The following is a 22,576-nucleotide window of genomic DNA, read 5'->3' as shown; positions in this document are numbered from 1 at the left end:
TGGTAATTGGTTAGAGTAAATATAAAATTATTTGAATTTGTGCAGGTGGGTTCCATGCTCATTAATCGAGTGACCAACACGGACATGACCTGGCACCAGGAGGTCACCAATGCTGCCCCTCGGGTTTCGCCCATCGTGGATTTGACCCTCGATGATGCTGCCTTGGCACGTGCCATAGATAACTTGAACTTCATCCAGATGAAAGGTGAGTGGCACACCACTAAACTTTAGACTGTATGAAATATTTGCTGCTAATTACACTAATAGCGATGTTCATTGACCTAAGTATTCCAATTTAAATAGTAGAAGAAAGTCTTAAGACAATGTCAGAAGTAATTGTAGAGAGCGTAGATCATAAATGTGCTTAGAACGTATGAAATATTCAAATGGGCAACATTTCCGATTAAGTGTTCAGCTACATGTTCAATATTATTGTGTCCTAACCAGCGGTGAATTATTGAGCCCAACTGTATGTGCTAGGCAAACTCACCTCATAAATATTGTCACTAATTACGCACAAACACACACACACACACACCCTGCCACTTGGCCAAAGGTGTGACTTTGGGCCACCCCCCGAGCATAAACATAAACATAAACAGAACCCACACTCGACTTGCCCTCGAAACAAAAGCGGAAAGAGCCCTTCAATCGAGGGCCGTTGAAGAGTTGGGACTGAAGGGGCTTCGAAAATAGTTTGGGGAACTCCCAGGAGAATTTAAAACTAGTGAAGTGGTGGGAAAAATCGAAACGAGAAGCCGATACTCGCTCGACAAATTTCGGACGAAGGAGCCCCAAAAATAGATATGCAGCAATTAAAGTGAAAGTGTTGAAATCGGATAGTGCACATTTGTTCGCCACACACAGACACCGAGATAACTATTAAAATAGATTTAAAATTGTATGCTTCTCTGATATGTCTAACATTTTTGTGCTTCTTTTGCATCTTCCTTTCATTTTGAATGTGCCGCTTGCTCTCATTTAAATGAATATGTCCATAAAATAAAAACAAACCATCTAAAGCTGTCAAAGATGGAGACGAGAGATGTCCGGCAGGTGAGCAACACAACAATAATCACGTGAATGCAAAAATATGAAATGAAAAATCCAATACTCAAATTATGTTTTCACACACAAAAGAAACTCATGATGTTTAATTCCGTACATTTTGCTCTGTTTCTGGGCAAAAAATGATTTTTTGGTGCTTTCGGACTATCACACATACACACACACTCACTCACACACACACACAGCCATGCTTGCTTACTCACACATCGACTTGGTTCGTCGGCCATTTTGTTTTCATGGATTTTGGCCATTGCTTCTGCCTTTGTTTTCCATTATTTTCCGTTTGACGGGCATCCGCCTACGCATAATAATTTTTCATTTTCATTTAAGCCACTAGCGGGTAAAATAAAACAAAATGCCCGAAAATGCGACCAAATATTTTCGGTTTCACTTCCGGTTCCTGGCGAATGTCACAAATGCCTTACCGCTGCCTGTCAACCCTCGGGGGGCGGCGGCTTCGTAGGGGGCGTGGTCAGCGATGTCATTTCAAGTGACATAATTTTTTACGCTACTTTTTCCTTTTCGCCTGTCGCTCTTCATTTGATTCTCGCCCGCCTCACTTCCCATCTTCATTATATCATGCTTAAGCTTTTATTTCGCATTTTCCGTTTTATATGGTTATTATTTTTACGTACCTTAGCCTTTTTCTGGTATTATTTCTCCTGCAATTGACCCTCTTCAAGCCTGCTGCTTAGGCTTATCCCTTACACTTTTAGCCTGATTGCCGGAGCACCTTGATTTCAACTTTTTACTTTGTACCTCGGCTTTTGTTTCGGTGACATTTGACAGCTTTTGGCGCCTTTTTAATTCGATGCCTGCCCTCGGGAGCGGAAAACCCGAAAAGCGGAGCCAGAAGTGTCGTCATTTTTATGTTTATTTTGTGGCATAATTTCAGGCGCTTCACTTAGCCCCGCCATTTGTGTTGTGTCATGAATTTTTATTACCAGGCGTTGGTTTTATGCCCCGATTTTACGACACGTAGGCGTGGCCCCCCTCCGGGCAATTAATAAAAAATGAAACATCAACGAATATGAGTCCCTTTGAAGGTTGACAGATTCCTCTTTTGTTCCTCAATTGGTTGTCCACGGGCTTTCGTACATTGAAACTTTTTTATTGGTTATGGTGTTTGTCTTAGTTAGTTATATTGATAATTTGGCTTACTTTTATTTAACAACCACCACACTTACGACCTCTTTTGTCTACTAACACTTATTTTGGGTCTTTTACTAATTTCCTACACTGGCACTGGAGTATGGCCTTAATTTTATTGTGGCAAAAATAAATACAAAAGACCTTTTTTTCCCAACAGCACCCATGACACCGACTATACTGCCATCGGATTGTTCGGCCGAAAACAATTCTGTTACCGTAGCGTGGCAGCCACCAAATCATTCAGTTGTCGAGGGTTATGTCCTTGAATTGGACGATGGTAGCGGTGGAGAATTTAGGGTAAGTAAAACAAAGTAGAACAAGACCGCAATAATCAGAAAAGCCAGCAAAATCACAGTATGCAAATACAAAATTCAGGGAAAAATTATTCAAATTAACGGATTCTTCAGTTAGTTTTATAAATATGAATCTAACTAAAAAATCCGTTAATCATGCTTCTATTGGTTTATTTGTAAAATTTCTTTAAAAATATAAGCAAGAGTAAATAGAGTTTTATTTGTAATGATTATGAATGTATAAAAATAAAAATGGTAAATAACTATTGTTTCGCCCCTTGACTTAAACCATTTTTGATATTTTTGAATATTTTTTAACTGACTAAATGGGTATAAAAATACTAATTTGATTAGTTTTTAAATTGTAAAGGAGTAAAGCGAAATGAATTCCAAGGCATCCAATGAATAGCTACCAAGTTGCCTTATACAACTGCTGATTGGCTGACTGAATAGCTGTCATCTTCCAATTTATTAACCCAGAACTTTAATTTGATTGCCCCCTTCATCTCGATCCCATCGCCGAAACAGGAAGTCTACTGCGGCAAGGAAACAATTTGCACCGTGGACGGGCTGCACTTCAACTCGATGTACAATGCCCGGGTGAAGGCCTTCAATTCCGCCGGAGAGGGTGAATACTCGGAGCTGATTGGACTGCAGACTGCCGAAGGTGAGTCCCGCTTTTCACATTTCCAGCTCTACTAGCTTTTTCAATTAAGCTCCTCCGGCTGGGTGCAACGCTTGCTTGTGAGCTACTTTTCCAACTGTTTTATAATTTAATCCTTTTCGGTCATGCGCCACCCCATTCCCACTCCACTCCGCTCAAGTCCTCCTGGCTTCCCGTTCGTGCTTTGCATGTCAAACAGCCATTGACCCCTTTTTACGCCTGCCGGGCAGGAAAACGTGAATGGAAATGGGATTGGGATCGGTACTGGGAGTGGAAGTGGCTGTAGAAGTTGTGGAGGAGGAGGATGTCTTCTGCAATCCAATTCTCACTTGATTGATGCATGCGCCACCTGACAGCGGCTCCTGTTCCTCCAGGACTTCTCCTGCAGGACCCACCACAAACGAAACGCCTCGTAAAGTTATTTAATTTATAAAATTGCCGGAACGCTCTAGGAAACATTTTACTGCCCGAGTCTGTCGCTTTATTAGTTGGTCGCCATTAATTTGCAACTTTTAATTGATTATTTCTCGGCGCGTTGCGGGTTGTCTTCGCGGGGGTTACAGGCGATTTAAGCAGGCCATCTGATCGGCATCCCACTGCAAATTGCCATTTTATAAAGTGTTTACACCGAGCGCGTGTCCCTAAGTAATTAACGAAAAACCAGTTAACAGGTTATGGCTCGTGACGTTTGCGGGCGGAGTGCTCTAATGGGTTAGCTCTGACACCTCAAAGACATAAGAAAAACAACCCATAAGGCGATGGTCTTGGAAAATAAAATAGGTTAAAGGTTTCAATTACTTAAGACAATTAAAAAACCGTTAGGTGGCATTAAACAATAAATATCTAAGCCAACCCACACAATATTAAAAACAATTTAATGAAAGTGCTTCAGAAGACTATTGGGTTTTAAAATCACTAATATGCTATGAAAATAAGAATGTCGACTTTCGTAAACTGCTGCATATTTGTAGACACATTTATAATTGATTTTATAACCAAAGTGATTTCAGTAGCACCACCCAATACAATTTAAAATTTTACAGAGTTGGTGAGAAAGTATACTCACGAATAGCCATTGAAACAAATTAATTTTAATGAGCTACATATATAGTAGTATGCTACAAAATAATCTAAAGCCTTCAAGAGTGTATTGGACTTAGAATAACTGCAAATTAAAAAGGATTTGAGAGTACTTTAATAGACTCTTAATCCGAACTCCAGACGCAATCATTTGGCAAACATTTTAGCTCCGTCTCACCATAGTTATCCAATTAAGAAACTGGGAACAGTTTATAGCCACTAATTAAATGCAGGCAACCAGGGCTCTCGGTTTGCAGTGCTTGGCTCAAATCCCTCATAGTTTTAATCGCAAAGTCATATCCCGGACATAAACAAAACAATGGCCACCCAGAGTCCTCCTGGCCCAGATGCTTGCTTTGTGGCTTGTTTGGCCACACAATTGCCTTTGGTGGCCAATAAAACTGGCAACGTCATCATCGTCAGCAGACCGAGAAGTGGAGCCATAGCTCTATATATATATATATATATAACATAGCAGGTCCCAGCTGATTCCAGACTAGCCTTGGCCACTTAATGCGGCCACAACAATAAAAAAGGAAATTTAATAAAGCACTCGACTCGCCGCCACTCGTTGCCTACTTTGCGGGGCATAACAGCATAAACTATAAGGAACGGACTCGGACTCGGACTCCGAATTGCACTGCCCACTTGAGCTTTGACAATGGGGGAAATTGCAACCAGTCAGACTTTGTTTTTCTTTCCACTTTCCACTTTCCACTGCTCCTTGCACTGGGAAAAACCAATTCTCTGGGAGAATTGTGAGGGATAATGCCTCTTATAATCAGTTGCTATCTTTAAAGCTGAAGTGGAAAAGATAAGTGTCAAAAAGTTCAGAAAACATTGTCTTCCAGGAACGAGAATAAAGTAATTGATATCATTGAAAGTAATGTAACTTGTTTGGCTTTCAAATTGAATTTTATACTCACAAATTTCACTTTTAAAATTAAAAAAAAAATACAATAAAAATTAATTTATTGGGAGTAAAAGACACGATTTATTTCTAGCACAACAATTTAGTTGAAATTGGCAAATGACTAAAAAGGTTACACATTTATATCACATTGCATTTTACTTTGCAACTACAAAACATAAGTAAATTTAAGGTTCGTTTGGTCCACTGAAGTAAAAATGTTAAGGGATTCGGCCCTATCTTTGACTTTAACTTATTTTTAAGTACATTTTGAATATTTTGGTATACGATTTAAAATAATTTGTATACTTTTCGAAAGTGTATTCATCAGCAATGTTTTCCCCTATTCCCTTGCAGTGGCCTGGTTCACGTTTGATCCCGTTCTGAGCGGCGGAGCCGGTTCGGGCTTAATCTTCAGCAAAAACAACGCCACCGTGAGCGTCGAGGGCTGGGAGCACCGAGTGGCCCTCGGCTCCGTGGGCTTTTCCCGGGGCGTCCACTACTGGGAGTTCACCATCGACAACTACACGGCAGACACGGATCCGGCCTTCGGAGTGGCCCGCATCGACGTGGCCCGCAACAAAATGCTGGGTGAGTACCACTCCGCTCCGTTCACCTTTCAGTGGGTTACTGGTTGCATTTGAAATTCAATTAACAATTCAAAGCAGAGGATAGAAACTTTGATCGAAAAAAGATGGGGACCAGAAGTGGAAAATCTGCACAACAAATAGATTCTGGCGTTGACAAAAGATCCAATACGAATGTGCAAAGTTCGCAGCTAATAGACAGGGATTCTCGAGGGGATTCGGGGTATGGGGTTCGGGGTTCGGGAACTTAAAACTTTGCCATTTTGCCGCCTCGCAGTGCGAAGCCAATAAAATCGAGTGCCAAGTAGGGGGGCGTATCGAAAACTTTTGCCATTTCTTGTTGCATGTGCGAGGAGCGGAAGGAAGCCGAAGGATGAGGGGCTTTCGTTACCAGACTGGGACAAACACAAACAAAGGACCCAACGGAGGCGCCTTGAAGTATGCCTCAGCAAATTGATTGAAAATGTGCGTGGTTGCGTGGGTGTGGGTGTTGGTATGGGTGTTAGTGTGAGTGTGGGCAGGCCGCTTCAATGGGCGCCTTGAACTGCAGACAAAAGTAATTAAAAGTGCGGCACTTAAACTTTTGTCAAATGCAAAAGTTTATTTGCGGCATGGGCAACGCGTTCTTTTTGTACTTTCAAGACCTCGCTCTGTGTATCCTTTTCACTTACACAATTTATTCCCCAAGCTGCTCACGCGCCATTTAACACGTGCCCGCCAGCGGACCAATGCATCCCGATGCTCCCTTAAAACTCAAGTTTCCGAATTAAATTTTCATATGCAAAGCGATGCGAAACTGCGGAGCAGGTGGCGCCCCCAGCGACTGACATTGACACTAACAGTTGCAGTTTGCCAAGTTGTTTTACGACCCTCATGCGTTCTAAAACCCCCACAGCCCACCTTCCTGCAACACGCGTTGCTCCTGCATTTGTCAGTTATAATTCCGCAGGACTGGAACGACAGACGGCAAACTGACGGGCCATGGATAGTGCAAGTCGGGGGACTTATCTTGCAGCCGGAGTTTAAAGTTCGCAACTTCAAGACGACACTGAGTTCAGGAAGTCAGTGAAACCAAACTATTAAAACTAAGCAAGCAAATTGAGAATCTGAGAAGAAAGAAACACATGTTTGAGAAATGTAATCATTTATACAAGGACGAATTAAGACTTATTAACGATTAGTTTGAGTGAGGGGTCCTCGCCAAAAATTACCTAATCATTATATACCTGATATTTTCATTTTTAAGTTCCAGTAATTTGTAAGCATTACCTAAAAATTTTCTTCGGAAAGATCCAATACAAATATTTTAATAAAAATGTGTTTTTTTTTGTTTATTTTTATACAAAATATAATATTTTATTAGTTAGTTTATAAATATTTATAAGCAATATTATTCTTTAATATTATAGACTTCCAAACAATCAAACGACTTTTTAATAAGCACTATATACATAAATATACTTAGATCTAGGCGTAGAAGTGCTTACGATTTTAATAATATAAATAGTAGAGAATTTGTTTGGGATAAATGAAAGTTAAGCCAAAATAAATGATATGGTATCACATTTAGACAATGCTAATTAAAAGCCATGCAAATTTATATATTTATAGATTATTTAATGTAGCTATTTTGAGGGTGATTTAGTTCATGGTTCGCTTAATAGCACTTTGCAATATTTATCCCAAAAAAAAACCTTTTTGGTTTAACAACTAATGTATTATTTGGTTTATTATCCTCCTCAGGCAAGGACGAGAAGTCATTCGCCATGTACATCGACCGTCAGCGATCCTGGTTCCAGCACAACTCAGTCCACGAGCGGCGGGTTGAGGGCGGAATCACCACCGGGAGCACGGTGGGAGTGCTGCTGGATCTGGAGAGGCACACTCTGAGCTTCCTGGTCAACGAGATGCCGCAGGGATCGGTGGCCTTCCGGGATCTCTACGGAGTCTTCTATCCGGCAGTGAGCATCAACAGGGGCGTCACTCTGACCATGCACACGGCTATGGATGCGCCCAAGATGGACTACTTCTAGGGAAGAGCGAATCGGGTGACAAGTAGCAAATTGTGTACATAAAGCTTGACATTTGGCAGTTATCGGTGTCTATATAGCATTACCTTAATACGAACAGTTTACTCAGACAGCTTACATTTATACGTGTACGTGTAGTTTCGGGCAAAGGTTCAGCGACATATCTCCATTTAATCGTATCTCTATTCGTAGTTCTAGGCACTGTTTGTAAAACGCTGCGCCAAATCAGAGAGAAATTATTAAAAATAATTGAATACATTTAACGGCATTTAACTCGATGTAAAATATAATAACAAAGCTCTGAATGTTTTTCAACACAAAAGTAAAGCCAAAAATCAAGCACCGTGCAACAAAAAAGTAAAATCGCGAACACCAAAAAAACAAATCTAATTTAAACGCAAGCGAATGAAAAACTAAGGTAAAATCCAATTAGCAATTAGTGTAGCTAAAAATCTGCATCTGTATGTCATCACACGTTTGTGTGTTAAGGTTAATGTTTATGGGTAAAGCAATCGCGTTTGTTTGAGGCTAAAATGAAATCAAAATCAGCGTTTTGGGGGAGTTTTTATTTTAAAGACTGAATGAACATGTTTTTTATAAGTACGATAGGAAACCACGGAACAGGAACACTTAAAAGGCCTCATTTAAATGTGCAAAACTAATCACTAAAAACACAACTAAATTTTTCAAAATTTACCTAAAATTAGCGACGTTTAACATTTAAGAGCACCGCGAAAGCTGCATAAATAAATGTCCCCAAACACAAAAACCAATTTAAAGCCCAAAGTTTCGCTTATAAAATCAAATATGCATCAGAATATTAATATTTAATGTATAATTAAGTTCCCTGTAAATATTACTGTACTTTTTTAATAAACATTCGGCTATTCTAGTTTTTTTCTATTTAAGGTGTAATACATAAAATGAAATTCCAATGTATGTACGGACTATTTATACTTTTCAACTTAAGCCTATCTACAGCGAAAACAACAATTAAAGTTAATTACCAGTACTATGCATGTTTAAATATTTATAATAGTAATAAAATTAAATCCAAACAAACCGAAGAGCAAAAAAAAATGTAATTGCATGGGCAACTACGAGCACACACATAAATGAGTTTATTTAAAAAAAACTGAAACAAAATAAATATGAAAAAAGGCGTAATAAAATTAAAGCGAATAGTTGTTTTTAAATTGACTGGGGAAATATTGTTATGGATTCACGTGAAACAATTCCGTGTGTTAAGATGGATTACCCTAAAAACCATCTATTCTTTTCATTTTTAATTGGAGCTCCGCAAAGTGCTTCTGCACTCATAAACTTTACTTTCCCCGCTTTTCCCGAATTTTCACTGGCGAGGCATTAGTGGAAAAGCCTCACGAAGGCGGGAGTTCATTGTGCCAATTTCTGAGCGGATTCCTATGTTTGTTCTGCAGTTTAGCTGTTTTGCTGTTGTTTTTTTTTTTTTGCTGGCGACAGCATTTGAAGCGGGAAATGTGTCACCAACAATATGAATTCTGTTGTGCTGTTTTGGCATTCAGCCACCCGCACACCACACACCACACACCACACACTTTCACAAATTACACACTTAACTTTAGCGCCACGTTTGCTTAGAAAGCAGCATGTGTCAACTGCCAGAGTCGGCATTTGAAGAATGTTTTATGGGGGGTCTGCCATTGTTTGGTGTGTTTGACAAAGGCGAATATTTTAATGAGCACAGCGCGGAAAAAAACTGCCAAAGAAACTCTTGTTGTTTTGGCCCCACATTGTTTGGCACTATATATTGTAGTTCTCTGCAAGGGAAACGCATCAAAGTGCAATTTTTATATCCGGGTTGCAGTTGGGAAACTGACAAGGAAAAGCGCTTAGCTGCCCCCCTCCACATCCGCATCAGCATCCGCATTCGCATCCGCACTTGCATCCGTCCACGGAGACAGGCGACAGGAGACAAGAGATGGAAGACAGGACATGGGACACAGGACTTGCAGCAGCTGCTCCATCGTCGCCTGCTTCATAAATCATAAAAAACTTTCGCCGCACGTCGCCGAACAAGAACAACTTGCCGACAAACCACCGTACCCTCATTTTCCCAAACTCCAACCCACGACCCCCCCTCGGGAAAACTTGCCCCCGCAAACTAACCAACAGCTGCTAAGTGTTGAGTAAATGTTTTCGCGCCTCGTTGCGCTCTCAAATTCCCAAAACGTTTCCATTTGTTGGTATTAGTGCGGCTATATGGCGGATGTGGCACGTGATTGCCACAGTTTTCCCGTTCCAAACCAACCCAAACTCATAAATACGGAGAAAAGCTCGGATGCCGAGCTTGAACTTTTCACGCGATATCGGTAAGTATTCTGCAGGAATATATATTTATAGCCCTCTTCTGGTGGATAACTTCGTGATGGTTTTCAGTAAACACTACAAGATTATATTTAAGGTCAAAGTAAGACGTCGTTGTATTATATTTTGAATAAAAAAGAGCGAAATGTTCCGTTTCCACTTAAAGCCTTTTTTTTAACAATCAATTTAAATTGTGACGACTACATATAAGATATATATTTTCATGACCCTAGGCAGTAAAATTGTAAGCAACCTTTAATTAATAAAGATAATTTAAGAAACAAAACAAAATGCTTTTCAGAATTAATTTAAATCGTAAAAAAAATGTATTTTTGTTATCATGATTTATTTGACTTATGATTTGTAACTGACTCATTACATTACCCATTAAAAAGATCTGAGACTATATGTATTTTTAGCATTATATAACATTTTATGCCGTGTCTAATTATGATACATTTAATGAACCATAAAACCAATCATTTTACATTGTTCTAAACACCAGTTATTTTCCGCATAAAATACAACGCTTAGTCTAAAGCTCCGAAGTGGGATCGGTAACTGTAATTTTCTCATCATTTTTCTGTATCTGATCCTCCTGATCTTTTTCCCGCTGCTCCTCATTCCCTGCAATGCTCCCAGCTTCCTGCTCCTGCTCTTCCGGGTTTCCATCCAACGAGGTTTCTGTGGTCAACAGTGGCACTTCCTCCTCCACCGATGATCCTGTAGTGACTTCCGAGTGTCCTTCGTTGGCTTCCCAATACTGCATCACTTGCAGCATCCTTGGCTGAATCGAACGCCTGGCACTGTTGGCCCAGAGCACGTCCATGTGGTTCCACTTGCGGTACAGATGGTTCTCCACCAAATTTGGCAGTAGCTTCGCCAACCGCTGGACATCCTCCACCGCCGCCAGGTAGTCATTGCTGCCGAAGTACAGGGCCACCGGAGCGGTGATCCTCTCCAGGCGGTAATCCGGCGGAGATGGCTGTCCATATAGGCGCTGGTTTTCCTTGGGGTCGTAGTCGAACTGGCAGAAACGATCGTTGGTCTGTAGTTGTAAATAATGCAGCGGTTGTTTGACATTGCAGCCACCAGGTATATGGCCCATCACCAGCGGAAACATGGTCTGTAAAAATGGGGATTTCAGTGAAGGGTTCTTTGAAGGAGTATATACCAACCATATTCTGCTCCTCCCGATTCTTCCCCACAATCTGCCAATAGAATCGCATACAGGTCTTCAGCATGCCAGCGGAGGAAAAGCACTGGTTGAAGAACAGAAAGGAGTGTGGAAGTAGCTCAGAGTTTTCACGAAACATGTTGATTCCCATGCGGGCCATGCCCATCAGGGGTGCCTTCATATGTTTCATAAAAGCCACAGGAGCCAGAGCACTCATCACATGGATCTTCGCATTGTACTCGGGTCTGCTCGAAGCCATCACGAAGAACGAGGTGGTTCCCTGGGAGTGGCCGAAGTAGCTCAGTTTCTGGTATCCCGTCTTCTCCAGCACCCCATCTATCATGGCCGGCAGATCGTACATCCCGATCTCGTGCCACGAGAAGCTCCAATAGGCCTTGTCCGTGTTGGGATTCAGTTTCACATGGCCCTTGGAGTAGCGATTCCCCCGCACATTGCCCAGCCACACATCGTATCCGTTGGCGTAGAGAAAGTAGCCAGGGCCACTGTGTGGACCCATCATAATCCAGGTGGCAGAGGTGTCCTCCAGGCCATGAACCAGGAGCACTGGCTTGGCTCCCGGTCGGGGAATGCGGTGGAGGGTCAGCACATACTTGTCCTCCGTGGTCACCTGATGCGACTCCGCCGGATGCTTGTACTTCTCCAGCAGTTGTATCTGCAAAGATAGAAGGGCGATCAGTAAAATGATATAATCATGATATAAATTCAAATCTCACTGTGGTCAGGTGGGCATCCTCAATCACGCTGGAGGGATAGTTATCCTCCAGGAATCCTCCCGAAACCCAGGAGCCGTCGAGCGAAAAAGCCCCGAGCACTGCGAGAACCCAGATCGCGTTTCGCATGGCGGTCGATCCGTGACTAAATCGGACCTAGTCCAACTCACTGCCCTCTAAAGCGCTATAATTAGTGCCGACTGTTGTTTTAGGTTTTTACTTTCCTTATCGTATCATCGAATCGTGGCGTGGCCAGCTCATTTTCGGTTGTATGTGACAGGTAATGTTCTCCATAACTCCCTCACATTAAAGCAAATAAAAATGTTTCCAAATAACGTGGTCAAAGTTCACTGTGCGACAGAGGCGTTAATTGCACCGATCTCAACTCATTTAATCAGAAACAAGTTATACCAATAAATCATCTGGAACGTCTTAACGATTAAACGAATTCACTAAATTTAAAAGCTATTAATTTTAAACTGTCCTCAATTTCAACATTTAATGCTTTTTAAAACGAAATAAATGACAAGCATATTATTTTCAAAATACAATTAAATAGAGCCATAAATAGGAAAAAAAAACAAAAACCGATCAAAAGCAATAATTATCTTACAAAAATATTATATATTATATAATTTCTAATATAATTACTATGGGATAACTTAATTGACATGGTTTTATAATATGTGTCGTTTAAGGTTAGATAAATATTACAAAACAAACCTATGAAGTTGTATTTATCAATACAAAAATGATTAAGAAAATGTGCTGCTGATATACAAAGTATATATATTTTGTAACCTTTTTGATTTGAGGTGTTCTAAAAGCAAATGAAAATGTTTCCTTACAACTTTATGTAATCAAACTTTTGTTGTCAGAAATTCTTCAACCTTAAACTATTAAATCGCTTTATAAATCAGGAAATACTATATAATATTATTGATTTTAGAGATGTTCTCTGTTCTAGGCACTTGAACTATTTGAGTACATGCATATCCTATTGCCCACCGTCGACCAAATCGAAGTGCTCTCCCTTCAATTAGATTTGCGTCGCCACTTCGGAAAGTGTATGATCCTAGAAATGTTTGCCGGCTTAATTGGAAAATTTAATTTTTAATTCAGTTGTGGAGTGGACCGTGTCCACTCTGCCAAACATTTGAATCGTCCCTTTCATTGCCTACGTCGACGCTTTCTTTTTTCGCAATTGATTGGCAAAAATTGATTTCAGCCTCTGCATAAAATATTTGCCGCTCCTTTATTTGCAGGAACTGCTGTCACGGCGACGACTGACAGGCTGACAAAGCGGCGTGGACGGAGTGGACGGAGCGGAATCCTTTCCAGGCCCGGCCGTGCCCGGATTTTCGATTCGGATCCGGCGATGCTCCGATGCCGGGATAGGCCTGATGTGCCGGCCAACGTTTCGACATTTGACAAATAACTTAATTCGCCGTTGTCACCACATGTTGGCAATGCCAGGCCATGGAAGCGGGTGGTAGTGGGTGGGAAGTGGGTGGGAAGTGGGTGGTAGTGGGTGGGATGTGGGTGGGTAGTGGCTGGGAAGTGGGTAAACATGGGGGGAAAGTGGCAGCCTTGGCAACTTGACATCCCTGGCATGCGGGCACATGTGGGCAGTGCACAAGTCAGTTGGCAGGATGTTGAAGTTGAAGCCTCGGTTTCATGCTTGATGGGCGAGAACTTCGAGGGACAATGGCTCCGGGTAGCATTTAAAATTAATTTGCTAGAAGTGTCAATGGGGATATCTTCGCAAAGAAAATGTATATATATATACACAATAATATGTAACGCGTGTATTTATTGGGCAATCTTTGTACTTCTAAAACAATTGTTTGATCTTCTTTAAAGTACCTTAGAAATTTAAAACACATTTGTATAATAATTTTAGGTCACTTTTGGGTACTACAAATGACAAATTGCAATTATATTAAAAAATATCTATAATCAAAAACTGCAATTATTTTAAAATTAGCCATTCGAATTGGTATTTTTGTTTAATCGTTATATAAAAACCTGTTAAAATTAAATTGCCATTAAATCGACTTGAAAAAAAAAGGAAAGGAATCAAACTTCGGCTTGCCCTTGCAGTTATAACAAAAATGAAATATTGTAAAAACAATGTCGATTTTCATGCAACTATGTTATACATTTTTCGATTTTTTCTATTGCAGCTATGTTGTATAGTCGTCGCTTAAAAAAATAAAAATTCACTAGGTATTCTTCGATTATTTTAATATATTATAATAATAATATAATAATAATATTTTACAATTTAATTTACCAATTGTTTTTATGAAATTCATTTGGGAAAGTTTCATCCAGATAGCTTAAAAATAAAATTAAAGAATCAAATAACTAATTTATATAAGTTAAGAGTACTGTGCTCCATCAAGTTTTCCCAGAAAATCGAAACCCAAATCGTTGCCCTTTTGACCCACTTTTTACAGCCCACAAATTTAGCTGTCAGCTGAGTTACCCAATTTCCTGGTCTCACCTTAAAAGACCGACCGGCCAAGAAGGTGGTTCGGTTAAGTCCCGACGCGTGCCACGACAATTAGCCATTGGCCTGCCTTCCAATGGATTTGCGTTATTATGGTGCCAACTGCCAATCACACGACAATCAGCAGGCCGAAAGCCTGGCTGGCCAGGCAACCCGCTTGGCCAACAATGAAAACGAGACCAATCAATTGGCCAGGGAGCCCTTAGTGGGAGCTGTGCTGAGACAATGGGAGCACAGCTCTTAGCCTTAAATGCCCAAAGCAAATAGCCGTCCACACTGGGAAAATAACTTTGAAAGTAGATCGAAGTTAAAAGGAGCAGAATTAGAAATATCAATTAAAATGTTTGACAAGCTCTATGTAAGAATATTAAAAAACTACAAACTACTACAAACTCCAAAAGTGGGAAACATTCATAGGTTCATACATGAACTCAACTGACATACAATTTGGAAAGAAAGTAAGCCTAATTGATAATCATTTGTTAATATTGCTATTATGATATCGTATTCAGTGCAAAAGCAAAGATTCAACATTTGGTTAATAGTTTTATTAACATTTTGTATATGTTTCACTTAGTGAAATGAAATGTTTCTGAGAAGAAAGAAAATAAATGAGTATTCTGTGTTTGAATTTTAATTTATCCTAGTTATTTTAAATCCAAATATTTTTCACTTCCCATTTAATACTTCCATTTAATATACCTAATATTTTAAAAGTTATCCGAAAATTTAGAGCAAATCTGTTTGAGTGTTTTGAGGTTCAAAGCTCGTTAGTGGCAGCATCTGGCGTGTTGGAGATTATGATCAGCATTGTTCGCTTGTCGTGGTCTCACATTAGTTGCAGCAGTGGCTCAAATCCCCCTCACCCCCTCCCATCAAAGAACCCCTTTATGTTGGCCACGCACGTGACTTTTAATCACGCGCGCATAAAATTTCATGCGAAATCTTTGTCTTGGCCGAAGAGAGCAACTGCCTCCGAGTTTTTGGCTCATTACGGCGCCAAAGAAATAAAAGTGCGTAAAGCCTGAGTGAAACAAGTAGCCGGGGCAAATAAAGGTCAGCCTGTGAAACTTTACGACTTTAGCGAAGTTTTTGGACCTGAGCCAGAACAGGACTCCATTCTTTTGGCCAGTCAAAGGAACAACTTCCACTTTAGCAGAGGTTAAAGTCAAGTGTGGGCCAGTCAAGTTGGTTCGGGGGTCGCCATATTGCACTCACTTCCATTCGGCCTCAGAATGGTACACAGAGAGAAAAATAATAGAAAGATAATAAAAAGATAGCATTGGTGTTTTTAATTTGTTATATTTAAATTTGATCAATTCAAGATTACTCAGTTAGGTTAGGTTCAAGGTTACCATAATTAATCAGACCGAATTGTGAAAGCATTTAATATTCATCATTTAAATGGAAACTTGATCGATTATTAGATATGAATTATAATAATAACGCAATGAAAAAAACATTTAATATCATTTAATAAATAAAAATAACTTTTGAGCTCAATTTTGTATAGAAAATAAGTGTTATTATTTAAATCATATGTAGATGCCATCACTCTTTTGTACACAATATTTGGTAAATTTTTAAATTAAAACAATCATATAGGTATCTTTTTAAATATAAATAAATGTTTTCTGTGCGCTGGACTTGACTCGGAGCCAATTACAATTCGTTTTTTAGCTGTCAGCCCCACTCAACTGCCCCTGGCCACGCCCACTCGCTGTAAAAGGGGATCCCGCCCCCGTTTTGTCTGCGTTTTGTAATTACTTTTGTGCACGTGCCGCAGTACATGGATCTGGATCTGCCTTTAAAATTTATTTCTGCAGTGCGACAAGTTCAGGGTCAGAGTCACTGAATCTCTGCCAGATTCAGGCATTTGCTGGAATTTAATATTCAAGTTTCGCCAAATAGAGCTGCATTTGTGCAACGAACAAGCGGGAATAAAAAATGAATTTAAAGTTAATTAATTTTAAAATTTAATGTCATTTAAAGTTGATTTAACTAAGGGAGTCAACGAGGAGTGAGGTCATAAATTGTTCTCCTCCAATATGATGTGTCGACTGCATGTTAATTCCTGGCCATAAAAAATATGACGCTTCTTCCATTAATTACGTCATTATTTGCGTATTGTCACGGGACCAGAAATATCTGGAGCTGGAGAGTCCTGGCACATCCTGGCGCATCCGTGTTGCCGGCCATCAATAAACTGAACGAGTGATAAGGGATTACAACTGACTGCGGCAACGGCCGCGGAATTGATTAATTTATGCAATACGAGAAGACTTTCAGTTGGAAGGCAAGGCGAGCGTGAAAACAGGATTTCCCACACTGGCCAACAAGTTTCGAGTCGGAAGCAAACAGGAAGGATTCGATTTTACAATGAATATGAATCAGTCAAAGAGCATTCCTGCTGCTCTGTGTCACATTTGAGCTTTGTAAGAGATGCATCGTTATTTAATTTAATATGATTCGTAATTTGCAGCCATAAATTAATTGAATTAAGCCCATTTAATGAAAACTTGTTTGTGTGACTAATTGGACACAAAGAAGAGGGGTCGAAACGGAGCTGCTGTCGGCGATTGATTTGGCTTTGATTTTTGTGGGAATCCGAAAAGGATGGGAAGACAAATGAGTCAGTTTCCTTAATAAAAAATGACAGCACGCTTCTTGGCCATATATATTTGTTGAAAAGCGGAAAAGTTATTTATATACGGGTAAGTACTTTTTTATCTTTTAAGTTATAAAACAGTTTCTTAAACTACAGATTTATATGAACAGATTATTTTGTTACAATTTAAAATGGCATGTGCAATTTTATACAATATTTATGCCAATTAAATAAATTAGTAAAGAGTGTTGAAGTTGCACACAACGTCAGTAGTTTGATTTCATATCATTGTCTTTAAAAGAAACAACTAAAAATGTTTGCCAAATGAATCCACATGGTAATTTGGTTTGCAATCTCAATATAAGCCCAATTACATTTAGTTGGGTGACTAAAATAAAGCTACTATTTACTATTTAAACACTATCAGTTTATCCTGTCACTTGTCAAACAGAACTAAGATGTTCTTACTTAACATTTCTTCAGGTACTTATAACGAAAGCCTTCGAATTTATCCCTTTGCACGACCATTATGAAAGTTTCTATAAATATATTGCATGGCAGGCACTTTGCCCGTTTCATTATCAATATCTGACAAGGACTCCATGCTGCGAAGGCAGCACGAATAATAAATGTAATGTGCTGTAGTCCTTTTCATTACGATAATGAAATATTTCAAGAGCAGTTTATGGGGATTACTTACTTAAATGTGCGAGGCGCATGCAAAAAGCGGATCCCGGAGTCCGGACAACCGTGAAAACACGGCGTAAAACCCACTTCCTCGCTGCGGGTGTGGGTGTGGGTCCACAAGGGGGAGGTTGGGGGAGGATAGGCAGCGAAAAAGGACATGCGTGCAAATATAATCGGCGAGGCGAAAGCCGCAACTATAACACGAACTGTAGCATCGAGCACGCCAAGGCAGGGGCATAATTACGGCATTATCACACACCCACATGCAACCTTCACCCCTTCCCCCTTTGCCCCTCTCCACCCCTGGCCAGCCCACCCACGGAAAACTAACGATAATCAATTGAGAAATGTTTATAATGAAGTGGCGCAACCAAAGGGTTCTCTACCACAACGCTAAGCTCTACACTGGAATGCTTTCGAGGAGCAAAGTAGAAGAATGTTTTTGGGGAACTTAAATTCACCTTAAGGTACATTCTCTAACTAAAACCTAAAAAAACTTGGTTTAGTAAAGAATTAGTTTAAGAATTCCAAAATGGTGTTTTAATTCCAAAATGTTATTTCGAGAAAGAAATTACTGTATTTGCTACCCCTTCTTGTCTTTTAAATTCGTAGGACATATTCTTAAAGATTCAATCCTTAAAAGAAAAAAACAGTAAAAACACTTAATATATAATTTTATGTTTAGCATTTCTGCATTATTGATAGACGACTCCTTCAATAACAAATATAGAAAACAATTAAAGCACTTAAACAAAGGATTAATTCTTCAGAGGTTATATTTTTTCCAATTATATCAATTCCTGTTAATTTCAGTGGTTTCTATTTTCTGCTAGTGTAGTTTCCGCATTATTGTGAGTAGCTGGCGGTAAGCACTTCATTTTCCTGGAGCCCCTCTTGGAGCCCCTTTCCCCATTTCAGTTCGAGGGGCGTGTCGGACAAAAACGCCTAGCCAGCAATCTACTGATAGCGTGTGTGCCCGCCAAACGCTCATTGACCAGGACCTCCCGATTCCCCGATTCCCCGACAAATGTGCTAAGTATACGTTGGCCAGAGAGATAAACATGGCCAACACACACGCACCGTCCAAAGCCGCGGACCACAGAGCGAATTTGGATGTGTGAGTGCGCCTCATTCATGACAACGTCCGTCATAATTCATTGGGTATTGGGCTGGGTCCTGGGAATGAGATGGGACCCCTTAACTGCATTGTAATGAAATTAGCATACACAAGACAAAGTTGCCAGTCGCGCATTCAGCGATAATTGAGTTTAGAATTAGGGATTCAGTAGGATGCACTGTGAAAAATCACAGCCATACTTTTAAAAACAAATCCACCATTTTCTACAACTTAAATTTCATTTTAGTACAGTAAAACTTTTATAACTTGCTATTTTGTGAGTATTTCAACTACAAAGTTAGTTCTTCATGACTTTCATAAAGTAATTATATTACAAAATACAATCTGGATCCAAGGCAACGGCAAAAATATTCGTATAACTTTAAATTAAACTGTTTTGTGCCAAATTTCTTAAGACTTTAATAGGAAAAACCTTAGCTTAGACCAACAAATTTGTTGAAAATATAATTTTTAGTTGCTTAGTTTTTAAGTATTTCTAATGTTAAAGTAATTGTAGTAGAGGAGTACAAATTTATTCTCTGTACATCAGAGGTATTTAAAAAGGGCAGGGCATTGAAATGCAAATGGAAATGCAGTCAGTCAGTCAGAAGGACCGACAGGAAACGGGACACAGCTTCGTGGGCTCAGCTGGGTTAATTTCAGCCCAGGTTAACCCGTGATGACACTGCCACCGAAACAAAGACACGCCTCGGGCTGCGATGAGATCCAAGAGCAGGAACCTGGAGCCAGGAACCTGGGACCAGAAGCCGCACAAATGGCAACCTATTTTCCAAAGCCGCTGCCTCATCTAATTTATGCCAAGAGCAATCGCAACTGCCAATGCCGCCTTATAAACGAGGTGAACTTTTCGCGGTGCCCAGAAGTTCAGAGGGCAATAAACTGCGGCGTTTGTTTATTGTTTAGTGGGTCTAACAAATGAACCACTAGGAAGTTTAATCCTGAATGAGCTTAAAGTGAGTTTATAGTGTGAATTTATACAGTTATATTAAGTTGTTTGATTATTATAAGAATACATAAAAGTTAACATTAGATACAATAACAAATGAACCTTTGGGAAGTTTAATCCTGAATAGCTTAAAGCAAGTTTATAGTGTGAATTTATAAAATAATATTAAATTGTTTGCTTATTATAACAATATATAAAGGTTTACATCAGATACAATATTTAAGACTAATATATTTCATTTAACATTTAATGAGTAGAGTATTAGTCTTCTCTGAATAATTAGTAACTATTTTAGGCTCAGTCGAAATAATTAATGTTAAAATTATATGAATTTCTATTTGTACCCAATGTGTGTGAATCCTTAGATAAATTTATTTACACATTTTACCAGTATTTGATGCATTATCTGATCTCTTTTCAATTGTACTGACCCCTTATGTTCCCAGCCCGTTTTCCTCTCCAAAATCAACATTCAAAACGTTTTGCCGACTGTTTTGGACAAAGCGTTTGTTAGAGCAATCTCCTTTTCCCCACCAAAAAACTACACCCCTCGGGAACAAAAACCCCCCTGGCAAGTGTCACTTAAAGGCATATCGTTTGTTTTTTTCTTTCCCGAGTTCTTTTTACCGAAACTGCAATTCGAGAAATGCAGCCAACTTTTTTCTGCCAGTACCAAAACACTCTTCTTTCTTTCATTTCGGTACTCGCTCCCTCCCTGCGCTTTCAATTTGTGTGTACATAAATTTCGAAATGGACTTCTCGTGTTGGAGCCCCCGACAGCAACAGAAAGAAATGTTTTAAAAAAAAATGTGCACACAAAAAAAGCGGAGAAAAATAAATAAAAATGGAGGGGACCGGCGGAGAAAGCCGAAAGAAAGAAATGGCGTGCGGAAACAAGTGGCCATGACTGCAGGAACAACAACAGCGACAGCTGGAGATAGTGTTCCGCGAGGCAACTGCATAAATAACGCAACAAAGACCCTGGACAAACGCCAATCGAAAGTTGCGTTTTGGGTGGATGAAAAATTTACGAGGCTTGCTTCGAAAATTCCCGCCAACAAATTTAGAAGTGCATAAATTGTGCCAAGGAATTTGAATATATTTAAAACGCTAGAATCCAGACAATGTGGGCCAAATTCTTAGCATTTACTTCGTTTCGTACAACTTAAAGCGTTGACCAAAAGGGCGAAGCTTTTCTTTTGATTGTGTGGCGATTTCCTTGGCCAATGGAGCATGAAATTGCAGAGGGGAGTGGTAATGTAATGGAAAGGGCTGTACTTGTGTGAACATGTAAATGCTCACATAACCATGCCGAACCAGGCACTGAAAGAAACTTCGTTAGTTGCATACCAAATTTAAGGTTAAACATACAATTATTTCTTTACTTCCTAACAATAGTGTTTTCTAAAGCGATATACTTTTGTTAACAACAATTACAAATGGTATTTTATTTAATTTTTTCAAGAAATTAAACATTGTATTTTTAAGAAACCACATTTTTTAATAGCTCGTTTACTTTTAATGAACCTATAAGAGTAAACATAATAGAGAGGTTCCATTTTAAATAGTAAACAAAGATCGATTTTTTAAATTTAATTATTCTTTGAATGAGCTAAATCTTTTCACTTAGGACAATGACGGATTTTGGTTTTTTAAAGAACGCTTTTTTAAAGAATCAAGTATTGTATTTATAAAACAATCGTATACTTAAAACAACTCTCGTGAAAGAAACTTATTTGAAAGGAAACCTAATAGGTAAGTCATCCTTAAGAATATTTATAAAATCGAATGCTTAAACTTTTTTTGAGTGTGTTAAAGTTCAAATGTTAAAATCTTCATACCACTTAAGACTGTGAAGCGTTCTGCTTGAGTGAGAAAGGGTCCGGCTCAGAATTGAACTGAGCTCAGGAGCAACTGAGACAGTCGAAAGTCACACCAATTGCGATTGACTGGAAGCCCGGAAAGTGTCCATCAGGCGGAACGTAAGAGGTGAGGAGAACAACCGATCGGAATGCCATAAAAACTAATAATATAAAGAGCATTCATATCGATGCGATAGGCGACTGCCGCCGATTTCCACAGTTGGATTACTAATTGAAAACACTCGTGACGGAATCCGATAACCTACGGCATCCAAATTCAGGCCATAAAGGGTGAAATCGCTCGTTAGTCCTCCACATGACCGTTAAGTGTCTGCAAAACCTGATTCCTGGATTCCAACATATGGCTTTATATGGCTGTGGGCCCCAGTGTCATCATTACCATGACTAGGATTACGATTACTGTCATCGTCATGTCATCACAAACACACGCAGACTTAGTGAACGTCTTTATGGCTTTTGGCGCTGAAATGATAAGAAAAGTTTTTGCTGAACATTTCCCGGACGGGGGCTTATGTCCATGCTGGAAACATATGGCATATTGCCAGGCGAAACATTTAATGGTCTGCAAAATGGCCGGGGCCAGGACATTAAAAGTTGCTTAACCTTCATTAGGCGCCCGATTCCGATGCCGACTGACAGCGAGATGAAATTTAATATGTGTCGAGCCCTGTCGGAGGGCTTAATGCTCCATTTGTGCAGGGCCGCGCTGCATCCAAATGATATGCCTGGAAAAGGGACAAATCACCGCAAGTTGGCAAGAA

The 22,576-nt window shown here is 39.7% G+C and overlaps 2 protein-coding genes across 3 annotated transcripts in view; one reads left to right on the top strand and one right to left on the bottom strand.

The window, feature by feature from the left end:
* LOC108044482 (E3 ubiquitin-protein ligase TRIM9) overlaps window positions 1-8,956 on the top strand; it is a 95,053-nt gene extending 86,097 nt beyond the window's left edge. The window contains exons 5-10 of one of the 2 annotated variants that reach the window (XM_044459864.1): window positions 46-205; window positions 1,024-1,056; window positions 2,378-2,517; window positions 3,042-3,180; window positions 5,525-5,758; window positions 7,498-8,956. In XM_044459864.1, coding sequence (XP_044315799.1) covers window positions 46-205; window positions 1,024-1,056; window positions 2,378-2,517; window positions 3,042-3,180; window positions 5,525-5,758; window positions 7,498-7,787 — 996 coding nt within the window. In that variant the 3' untranslated portion in view covers window positions 7,788-8,956. The remainder of the gene's footprint in view (window positions 1-45; window positions 206-1,023; window positions 1,057-2,377; window positions 2,518-3,041; window positions 3,181-5,524; window positions 5,759-7,497) is intronic. The other variant, XM_044459865.1, reaches the window with a different exon arrangement.
* A 1,610-nt stretch (window positions 8,957-10,566) lies between these two features.
* Window positions 10,567-21,936, bottom strand: LOC108039031 (lipase 1). Its single transcript, XM_044459832.1, has 4 exons — window positions 21,774-21,936; window positions 12,042-12,388; window positions 11,309-11,980; window positions 10,567-11,256 (listed from the first exon to the last, which is right to left on the bottom strand). The coding sequence occupies exons 2-4, from the start codon at window positions 12,165-12,167 to the stop codon at window positions 10,666-10,668; spliced, it is 1,389 nt and encodes a 462-aa protein (XP_044315767.1). The 5' UTR covers window positions 12,168-12,388; window positions 21,774-21,936; the 3' UTR covers window positions 10,567-10,665.
* Window positions 21,937-22,576: the final 640 nt, after the last annotated feature.

The sequence above is a fragment of the Drosophila rhopaloa genome, unplaced genomic scaffold (assembly GCF_018152115.1).
Source record: "Drosophila rhopaloa isolate 14029-0021.01 unplaced genomic scaffold, ASM1815211v1 contig_2, whole genome shotgun sequence".
Classification (NCBI taxonomy): domain Eukaryota; kingdom Metazoa; phylum Arthropoda; class Insecta; order Diptera; family Drosophilidae; genus Drosophila; species Drosophila rhopaloa.
The sequence above is the reverse complement of the archived record's forward strand: the minus strand, read 5'-3'. Positions and strand labels throughout refer to the sequence as shown.